Below are 11,143 nucleotides of genomic sequence, written 5' to 3'. Positions count from 1 at the left end.
GGGGGCGTGGTCCATGAGGTAATCAGGGGGCGTGGTCCATGAGGTAATCAGGGTGGGTTGGTCCATGAGGTCATCAGGGTGGGTTGGTCCATGAGGTCATCAGGGGCCGTGATCCATGAGGTCATCAGGGGGCGTGATCCATGAGGTCATTGGGGTGGGTTGGTCCATGAGGTCATCAGGGAGCGTGGTCCATGAGGTCATCAGGGTGGGTGTCTCCAAGCGATGTGTCGCTCTGTGATTGGTTAGTCCTTCTATAGAATTCAGCTTCCTCTTGGAACTTCCTTGTACGACAGGATGTAGTCATAAATAAAGTCTCCACCTCTGCCACATGTACAACAGGATGTTGTCATAGGTCCAGTTGCCATGTTGCATAACAGAGCATGGTGTGATGAAACAGGAAATGGCAGCCATCTTTTGATCTAAACAAGCTTATGTAAGGTGAAATAATACACTTTATGGGTCTTTTCTCTCAACCTCCTATGTCTTGAGGTTAATTAAGTATTTGATCCTATGGCTCTCCTCAACACTGTAAGTAGATCTGTCTCCCTATTAACGATAAAAATAAACAGCGATTTTAACCTTCAGTTCCAAGGGTGCATTTACACTGCACGATTATCGGCTGCCAATCACCCGATGAATGAGCGCCATTGTTCTTCAGGTGAAACGATCTTATGACTTGCTTTAAAAAAAAAAGTCATCACTCTAGTCTTGTGTAAACCGGACATGTACTGCCGAGAACAATGGCAGCCTATGTGCGCTGAACCAAGGATTAATGACCATTCTATGCACAGCGCAAGGCGGCATTCGCACAGCCATGTGTCACGGTCTGAGCACAGACTGACCGAGGGTCTCCTGTCCCAAAATAGACAGCAGAGTATAGGTCTATGATTCTGCAAAGCTCGGGGCAGGATTCCCGCGACTGGTTGTGTGAATGCGGCACAAGAGCCGATCAGTAGTCGTGTTTATTATACAGGTCGACCACAAACATACAGCCAATCGGCGGTCATTGAACAACGCTGATCGTCTAATGTGAATGAGCCTTGAGTCATGTTTAAGCTCTGCACAGAGTTTTATGGTTCTAATATGTGAATGTCTTAATAGCGTAATCGACCACTACAGATAAGACACCAGGACAAAGTGCAGGGTGCAGGGATCTGGGCGACAGGTCAGTAATGCAGCAGAGTGAGCAGAGTTTATCGCGGTCGCACTAGGGCAAGGGTTATGTAATCTACACAACCATTACATTTCCCAGTCTTCTCTACACAGTGGTTTTTCCTATTTCTATTAAAGTAGAACAGAATTTGTACTGATTTAGTTTAGCTTTATATTGCTGCACAAGTAATACACAGCAGTGCAAGGCTCCACGTCAGCTTTTAGCGAAGGGAGACGGAGCATTATATTGTTATTATATTATATATATTTCTTATTTTTTTATAATGTCTTTTTGTTTGTTTTTCAATTAGCAAAAAAAATTTTGCTTTGATGACTGCTTTTCATACTCTTGCCATTCTCTTGATGAGCTTCAAGAGGTAGTCACCGGAAATGGTCTTCCAACAATCTTGAAGGAGTTCCCAGAGATGCTTAGCACTTGTTGGCCCTTTTGCCTTCACTCTGTGGTCCAGCTCACCCCAAACCATATCGATTGGGTTCAGGTCTGGTGACTGTGGAGGCCAGGTCATCTGGCGTAGCACCCCATCACTCTCCTTCTTGGTCAAATAGCCCTTACACAGCTTGGAGGTGTGTTTGGGGTCATTGTCCTGTTGAAAAATAAAATGATGGTCCAACTAAACGCAAACCGGATGGAATAGCATGCCACTGCAAGATGCTGTGGTAGCCATGCTGGTTCAGTATGCCTTCAATTTTGAATAAATCCCCAACAGTGTCACCAGCAAAGCACCCCCACACCACCACACCTCCTCCTCCATGCTTCACGGTGGGAACCAGGCATGTAGATTCCATCCGTTCACCTTTTCTGCATCGCACAAAGACACAGTGGTTGGAACCAAAGATCTCAAATTTGGACTTATCAGACCAAAGCACAGATTTCCACTGGTCTAACGTCCATTCCTTGTGTTCTTTAGCCCAAACAAGTCTCTTCTGCTTGTTGCCTGTCCTTAGCAGTGGTTTCCTAGCAGCTATTTTACCATGAAGGCCTGCTGCACAAAGTCTCCTCTTAACAGTTGTTGTAGAGATGTGTCTGCTGCTAGAACTCTGTGTGCCATTGACCTGGTCTCTAATCTGAGCTGCTGTTAACCTGCGATTTCTGAGGATGGTGACTCGGATAAACTTATCCTCAGAAGCAGAGGTGACTCTTGGTCTTCCTTTCCTGGGGCGGTTCTCATGTGAGCCGGTTTCTTTGTAGCGCTTGATGGTTTTTGCAACTGCACTTGGGGACACAAGTTTTCCCAATTTTTCGGACTGACTGACTGACCTTCATTTCTTAAAGTAATGATGGCCACTCGTTTTTCTTTAATTAGAATTTGTATTATGGCAAGAAAAAAGCAGCTAACAGTCTATTCAGTAGGACTATTAGCTGTGTATCCACGAGTCTTCTGCACAACACAACTGATGGTCCCAACCCCATTTATAAGGCAAGAAATCCCACTTATTAAACCTGACAGGGCACACCTGTGAAGTGAAAACCATTTCCGGTGACCACCTCTTGAAGCTCATCAAGAGAATGCCAAGAGTGTGCAAAGCAGTCATCAAAGCAAGAGGTGGCTACTTTGAAGAACCTAGAATATAAGACATATTTTCAGTTGTTTCACACTTTTTTGTTAAGTATATAATGCCACATGTGTTAATTCATAGTTTTGATGCCTTCAGTGTGAATGTACAATTTTCAAAGTCATGAAAATACAGAAAAATCTTTAAATGAGAAGGTGTATCCAAACTTTTGGTCTGTACTGTATTATATATATATTTCTTATTTTTTTATTATATTATATATTTGTATGCACAAATTAGAAAAATATGAATTTTCTTATTTTTACCCTCTATTTTTTCTCACATCCCTTTAAAGTAAGACTCAGAGTAAAAAAATAATAATACAAGTAGTAACAATATGTATATTTATTAACACAAATAAGAATTGCATACTGGTCCATGGGTAAAGAAATACAGAAATGAGCCATAAACCCTTAAAATACTGCCCCCTATGGCCAAATTAGCACAGAAAATTTTAGTATTTTATAGTCAGAATTAGAAAAACATGGCTGCTTTTTTCCTTCCAAAACACCACTACCCCTGTCTACTGATTATTTCCATTAACGGGAATGATTCAGAGCTGTAATACCACATACAACCTCAACACAAGTGTGGTGCTATTTTAGGGGAAAAAAAGGATATTTTTCTAATTCTGGACCTTTAATATAATTATTTGTCACCGCCAATGTGCTATAACCGATAGCAACAGAAAAACCGAGATCATGCAAATTCAGCATTAAATGGAAAGGGCTAATTTTTTGCAATGTAGTATGCACCTATTAAGCCCCGAATGATGATCTCAATCTCTTGATTCTTTGGCATTTTTACAACTGGGGTGGTAGTGGTAATAATAGTAGGACAGAGGGCAAAGGCTCAGTGAATGGTTTTGGGTGAAATCTCCGAATATAGCCATGCATTGCTCATTCTATACCAGCAAAATCATCCGTCTTGGGCACAGTGTCAAAGCTGATCTGCATATAATGTAATCTGCTTGGAAGGCACGATGCCCAGATATTAGGGTTTCTCACGCACTGTGATATTTTGCATGTTTCGGCCATAGAAGATGGCTCACACCTTCAGAGTGAAATTGTCTTACCACCTATCACGATAAGTAGGGTTACCGAACGGACTTGCATTTTGCTATATTATTAAGTCATCTAGCATTTCATAGTATGGTTTTGGGTCAGTGCATCAGTCCGAATGCAGGCTTTAACTATTACAGTGCCACTGGGTACCATTTACAACAATAGTGCCACCGCTCCAGTACCCATTAAGTGCAATGCGTCGTTCTAAAGACTCCGCTGCGCTGGAAGTAATCTGTATTCAGATACAGTCTTCTGTTCACAAGGAACTAAGCTACTTTCCTAGAAGGTCTACAGATCCTCTGAGAAGCTCAGAGAAATACAGTAATAGAGAGGACCATAGAGTCCGCAGCAGTCCTGAAGGTCTAATCATGCTTCTTATTGTTCTCTGTGGTTTGCAAGGAAGATAAAAAGTCCACTATGAGTTTGGCCGATTTTCGTGGTCGCTCCATCACTACTGAATGTCCACAGTTCTCCAGGATCTCCACTTGGCTTCCGGGTATTGCATTAGCCAAGACTTCAGCTCCGGAAACATCAAGCACCTGAAGGCAATATAGAACGTATATATTAATGCCTATTATGTCAGTGAGGCGTAGAAAGAAAAAATGCACTGCTAGATTTACTGTCCATATAAAAATCCTCTAAGTCGGAAAGGGGGGTCCGCTCCTTCTATGGTGGACTCAGACGGTTAAGTATTATAGGGCTCAGCTATTCACTTAAACGGATCTCATTTAAAGGGAATCTGTCATCAGGTTTATGCCTCCCAATCTGGAGTCAATGTAGAATAGGGAGTCACTTATTGGGCCCCTTGCTACAAATATTATAACATACACACATACACTGCTCAAAAAAATAAAGGGAACACTTAAACAACAGAATATAACTCCAAGTAAATCAAACTTCTGTGAAATCAAACTGTCCACTTAGGAAGCAACACTGATTGACAATCAATTTCACATGCTGTTGTGCAAATGGAATAGACAATAGATGGAAATTATTGGCAATTATCAAGACACCATCAATAAAGGAGTGGTTCTGCAGGTGGGGACCACAGACCACATCTCAGTACCAATGCTTTCTGGCTGATGTCTTGGTCACTTTTGCATGTTGGTTGTGCTTTCACACTCGTGGTAGCATGAGACGGACTCTACAACCCACAGAAGTTGCTCAGGTAGTGCAGCTCATCCAGGATGGCACATCAATGCGAGCTGTGGCAAGAATGTTTGGTGTGTCTGTCAGCGTAGTGTCCAGAGGCTGGAGGCGCTACCAGGAGACAGGCCAGTACACCAGGAGACGTGGAGGGGGCCATAGGAGGGCAACAACCCAGCAGAAGAACCACTACCTCCGCCTTTGTGCAAGGAGGAACAGGAGGAGCACTGCCAGAGCCCTGCAAAATGACCTCCAGCAGGCCACAAATGTGCATGTGTCTGCACAAACGGCTAGAAACCGACTCCATGAGGGTGGTATGAGGGCCCGACGTCCACAGATGAGGGTTGTGCTCACAGCCCAACACCGTGCAGGACGCTTGGCATTTGCCACAGAACACCAGGATTGGCAAAGTCGCCACTGGCGCCCTGTGCTCTTCACAGATGAAAGCAGGTTCACACTGAGCACATGTGATAGACGTGACAGAGTCTGGAGACGCCGTGGAGAGCGATCTGCTGCCTGCAACATCCGTCAGCATGACCGGTTTGGCAGTGGGTCAGTAATGGTGTGGGGTGGCATTTCTTTGGAGGGCCGCACAGCCCTCCATGTGCTTGCCAGAGGTAGCCTGACTGCCATTAGGTACCGAGATGAGATCCTCAGACCCCTTGTGAGACCATATGCTGGTGCGGTTGGCCCTGGGTTCCTCCTAATGCAGGACAATGCCAGACCTCGACCTCATGTGGCTGGAGTGTGTTAGCAGTTCCTGCAAGATGAAGGCATTGAGGCTATGGACCGGCCCGCCCGTTCCCCAGACCTGAATCCGATTGAGCACATCTGGGATATCATGTTGCACCACAGACTGTCCAGGAGTTGGCAGATGCTTTAGTCCAGGTCTAGGAGGAGATTCCACAGGAGACCATCCGCAACCTCATCAGGAGCATGCCCAGGCGTTGTAGGGAAGTCATACAGTCACGTGGAGGCCACACACAATACTGAGCCTCATTTTGACTTGTTTTAAGGACATTACATCAAAGTTGGATCAGCCTGTAGTGTGTTTTTCCACTTTAATTTTGGTTGGTGACTACAAATCCAGGCCTCCATTGGTTAATAAATTTGATTTCCATTGATGATTTTTGTGTGATTTTGTTGTCAGCACATTCAACTTTGTACAGAACAAAGTATTCAATGAGAATATTTCATTCATTCAGATCTAGGATGTGTTATTTGAGTGTTCCCTTTATTTTTTTGAGCAATGTATATTGTATAATATGTGTATATATGTGGCGCCCCTGAGGGTTCAGTCGCCACAGAGGTACTGCATCTCACCCAGAGGTGCGGTATCTCACTCTCAGGTAAGGATGGAGTACTGCCCGGGACCCACCCACTTGCATCCATTACACTCCACTCCAGAGGGCAGGGCGAGATTGCTCCTAAGGGAGAGCACAGTCCCTGGTCCCTAGCTGGAGGGCGGAACCATGTAGTGGGTGTGGGTGGAGGAAGAAGTTCAGGGGAGCACTTCAGGAGTAGTATAAAAAAGCGGAAGCCATCTTGAGATAGAGAGAGATGAGAAAGAGTCAGTCAGAGGACACAGTGTAAGGAGCAGGAGCTCTGCAGGAGCTCTGCTCGGGAGGAGCGGGCCTGAGTGAGAGAGGCCCAGGAGGTGAGACTGAAGGGAAGAGAGGAGCAGGGAGGAAGGCTCCAGAAAGAAAGAGTGGATCCTAGGGGTACGGGAAGTGCAGGAAGCCACACGTACGCCCGAATCTACCAGGCGTGGAAGGATCAGGCCGCGAAGGGGACCGGCCCCTAACTAGTGGGAATTGCAACATTCAGCTAGAAACCGGAGGCTTCTACATTTCCAGGGTGTAGTTGCCCACAGCCGCAATTAATCACCGAAAAGGTTGCCGCACAGGATCCAGGGAACTCTAGGTTGCCCGCCAAGATCTGAGGTTACCGGCTTGGGACACAGGTTGCGAGGCGCAGGGCAGGAGGGTGAGAGCCAGCACAGGAAGACGACCGGGGAAGGCACACAGCATGGGGTCCCGTTAAGTGCTCTTGAATTACCTGAGGGATTGCTGAACCCCTCCCTGAGTGAACACAGGACGACGCGGGTGGTGATAATTTGGCCGTTGTAACCAGGAGCAACGTGATTATCGTGAGTAAACCTTGAAGACTGCTCCCCACTGTCTCTGTGAATTATTGCTGCGCCATCACCAGCCCTGCACTATACTGCACAACAACATCTACCTCTATTTATTACCATCTACACTGCCCTGGAGCTAAGCTCTACCTGTGGAGAGCAGAACCAACTCTGCTGCGTCACCATCAGCTTCCGAGGATCTGCACCGCAGCAGCGGCCCCATATAGCCGCATACCACAGGTGGCGCCACGAATATTAAACTATAAAAACTATAATCCCCTTTTTATTGACCGCCCTGGGACATGGGCCGGGTCACCGCCACTGTGACATCCCCCAGCACCGACCGGCCCGGCTACCGAGTACCCCACAGCCCAGGGTGCGCGTCATATATAATATAATAAATATACATACATACATACATACATACATACACCTTTTTAGCTGCTGCATCATAGGGAACCTGACAGCTGATATACGCTGCCCGATCTACGGGCAACATGTATCAGACATTAGTTGTAGGATTTCAGCCATGTATGTTTGATGGAAGTGCTTCTTTAAATGCCACAACGTTTTAAAATTAAAGTTTCTATCCTCTTAATTTTCTGCAGTCATCATATTATACAGCACTGTGTACTTACAATTGCTCATTTCGCCTTTCTACCCAGCTAATTCTTCTCTTTTCTCTTCTCTGTGTAGAAACAGAAAGTCTCTTTTCCCTGCATTTATCATCTCCCTTTTCACCTCCTGACCCAGCTACTCCCCTCCTCCCTTCTGCCAGGGACTTTTTCAGTGATGACTCATGCAGGGAAAATTGACCTCCTGTTACTACATAGAGCTTAGAAGGTTTCAGCTAGTCAGTTTTTAATCATTAGATGTCATAGATCTAATGGAAAAATAATAATTAGCTGGGTAGAAAGGCAAAATGAACAATTATAAGTACTCAGTGCTGTATAATATGATGATTGCAATATATTAAGATAAACATTTTGATGGGACGAGGAGGAGTCCTTCTTTAAAGAGAAAAACATACTTTAAAAGCTGCCGAGAAGGAGCTGCACAGGAGACTAGTCAGACAGGAAGGTCCCTGGTGGCTTGTCCCCGCCCACTGCCTATGACTGGCAGGTCTCTCCCTGCGTGCATGTATAGGGAAAGAGACCCGTCAATCCTGATCAAATACATTTGTTTCTGTCAATTATCTTCCATATGTTTTTTTCGGAAGATATACATTACTTAGACAGGATAACCACATGGTTCTCCGATTATTATTATTAGCACCTTGGTGTGTTGTTAACTGTTTAAAAAGAAATGCCTGTTTTGCTTGCTTTTTTATAATTTGCTACTAAAAGCATCATTACTGTGTGTTTCTCAATACTTATCATACAAAATATAAAGAATCCACGTACCTGGTCCTGTCTGCCCCATATTATTTGGGTAGGGGCAGTGATTTTGTGCATGCTCTCATGTAGAGTGTGACGTGACTTCTCTTCTACCATATCTAAAAATACTAAACAAAGAAGTTTATTATCATTTGCCGGACAAAAAACAGGAATTTTTTTTGGATCTATTAAAAAAGGTATGAAAAAGGTATTGAAGCTGGTGATCGGCTGATTGCTGTGGATTTGGCTTCAGATACCCCAAATTATGAACAGTGGCCCCTACAGGTGAATTGTAGTATTACATGTCAGACATTCAAAAGAGCAGCATTGTACATAAAAAAAGAGGTGGACCAATAGCAAAGAATAAAATAAGCCTTGCCTAGAAAGAGGTTTTATCACTGAAAAGTCAGCCGTTTTGTTTTTGACCCCTACACCATTCAGACACTTTTTTTCCCCCAAAGTACAGTTCCACTAAATAGCAAAGTCTTAAAAGATTCTCATCGCCCAGTAATACAGAAAAGTCCAATCTAGACTGGATCACCTCTCAACCGGGGCCCTTCAGCATCAGCATGGCTGACTTGTATACAGGGTCGGCTCCAGGTTTTTGTGGGCCCTGGGCAAAAGCGTCATATAAATATATATAGCACAAGACCAAAGATTTCACTTCTTACATTACATGAGTGATATCTATTGTAAATTCCACAATAGCTCAGAAACCGGCGAATCGCTCCACACAGAATACTGGCCCCCATATAATGCTCCATACAGAATACTGGCCCCCATAAAATGCTCCATACGGAATACTGGCCCCCATATAATGCTCCATACAGAATACTGGCCCCCATAAAACGCTCCATACAGGATACTAGCCCTCATATAATGCTCCATACAGAATACTGGTCCCCATATAACGCTCCATACAGAATACTGGCCCCCATAAAATGCTCCATGCAGAATACTGGCCCCCATGAAACGCTCCATACAGGATACTAGCCCTTATATAATGCTCCATACAGGATACTGGCCCCCATATAACGCTCCATACAGGATACTGGCCCCAATATAACGCTCCATACAGAATAGTGGCCCCAATATAACGCTCCATGCAGAATACTGGCCCCCATATAACGCTCCATGCAGGCTGTTCCCCCACATAATGCCCCATGCAGGCTGTTCCCTCCATATAATGGCCCCATGCAGGATGTCACCCCCCCTCCCTTATAATGCCCCATGCCTTCATACATTTAAAAAAAAAATAATCAAATACTCACCTCACTTCTCTGGACTCCAGTGTCGCCGGCGTCTTCCCGCTCTGCACTGTGACGGCTCAGGAGAGGGCGCGGTGGAAAGACGTCACCGCGCCCTCTGAACTTAGACATCCCAGTCAGAGGACACGGAAGAGACAGGGCCTGCTGCGGAGGCACGGGGAGAGGCAACTATTGTGCCGGCTGCCGGGGCCCTAAAAAGGCGGGGGGGAGAAGGCGCTGACACTGCTCTCATCTGCTCATGGGTCCCATAGCGCGGCGGGGTGTCCGACGGCGAATGGGCCCCCCCCCCGCCTGCTCAGGGCCCCTGCACTTGCCTGGGTGCTGGCGCCGGGCCTGCTTCTATGGTATGCAAATTGCCTCTTCAGAGAGGAAGAGGACTTGAACTCTATAGCGCCACCTGTTGGAAACAGCAATCCTACAAGTCACGACTGACCATTTAATGAGTCTTGCAATAGGACTTAGGATAAAAGCTAAATCAGAATCTCAATTTGCAAACACAGTATTTCATGGTTACTGCCCTTCGTCAGTGCAAAGTATGAGAACTGATTTGGCTAGGTGAGAGGCTCTGGACTGAGTTCAAGTCCTCTTCCTCTCTGAAGAGGCAATTTGCATAATAAATTTCCCAGAGGCTTATTGCACGGTGAAAAAGCCTTCTTGCCCAGAGCCGGTATGTCACATTCTACAAGGAGAAAAGTTACCCCTTAGACCTCAGTCCTCTCATCTACCCAATTCAGATCTCATGTTTTGTACTGATGAGGAGCAATACCCCGAAACACTGTCTGCAAGTCATATTGCAAGGCTCGTTAAAGGGTCAATTGTAACTTGTAGGATAGCTGCTTCCAACAGGCGGCGCTATAGAGTTCAAGTCCTCTTCCGCTCCGAAGAGTCAATTTGCATATTAAATTTCCCAGAGGAGCATTGAATGGCGAATAAGCCTCCTTACATTGGCATGCCAGAGCCGGTATGTCACTCTCGAAAAGGAGAAACGTCACTTGATTGGTATGCACACTCTTGTGACCAAGTAATGCATAGATGGGCCAGTTCTCCCCTCTAACTAAAAGAGAGGGGTCTCAAAACAGGGACCACTCCACAAAATAACGAAGGAGGTGAATCTAACTAAGATTGGGCCCCCTCTCTGCAAAGGCGTTATGGCATCTGGTTGGCTGGCCCCTATGATATGTATGCCTCTGCGACTACGTAATACGTGGATGGATTTGCACCACAACAGTAGCACTCTACTATAACTAATAGAGAGGGGACTCAAATGAGGTCTCTTTGTGGTGTCCATATTTAAAGGGGCTTTTCTATAGGAGACAATGCCTTTTAAAGAGAAATTGACGTGGTTGGAAAACTTCCCTAAATATGGAGGATTTCTGAGATTCAAAAGTTATGGTCGGCAAAGCTTGAGATATTTTATTTCCTGATGTT

General features: G+C 45.3%; 1 protein-coding gene across 3 annotated transcripts in view; it reads right to left on the bottom strand.

The window, feature by feature from the left end:
* Window positions 1–3,084: 3,084 nt before the first annotated feature.
* Window positions 3,085–11,143, bottom strand: part of ABHD6 (abhydrolase domain containing 6, acylglycerol lipase) — a 37,888-nt gene continuing 29,829 nt past the window's right edge. For all 3 annotated transcript variants that reach the window (XM_073644631.1, XM_073644630.1, XM_073644632.1), the window contains exons 8-9: window positions 8,475–8,575; window positions 3,085–4,330 (exon numbers count right to left, since the gene is read on the bottom strand). In XM_073644631.1, the coding sequence (XP_073500732.1) occupies window positions 4,154–4,330; window positions 8,475–8,575 (278 nt within the window). In that variant the 3' untranslated portion in view covers window positions 3,085–4,153. The remainder of the gene's footprint in view (window positions 4,331–8,474; window positions 8,576–11,143) is intronic.

Source organism: Phyllobates terribilis, unplaced genomic scaffold, assembly GCF_046119375.1.
Source record: "Phyllobates terribilis strain yellow unplaced genomic scaffold, ASM4611937v1 Scaffold_8__6_contigs__length_399053987, whole genome shotgun sequence".
Taxonomy (NCBI): Eukaryota; Metazoa; Chordata; class Amphibia; order Anura; family Dendrobatidae; genus Phyllobates; species Phyllobates terribilis.
Note: the sequence above shows the minus strand (reverse complement) of the source record. Positions and strands in the feature narration are given on the sequence as shown.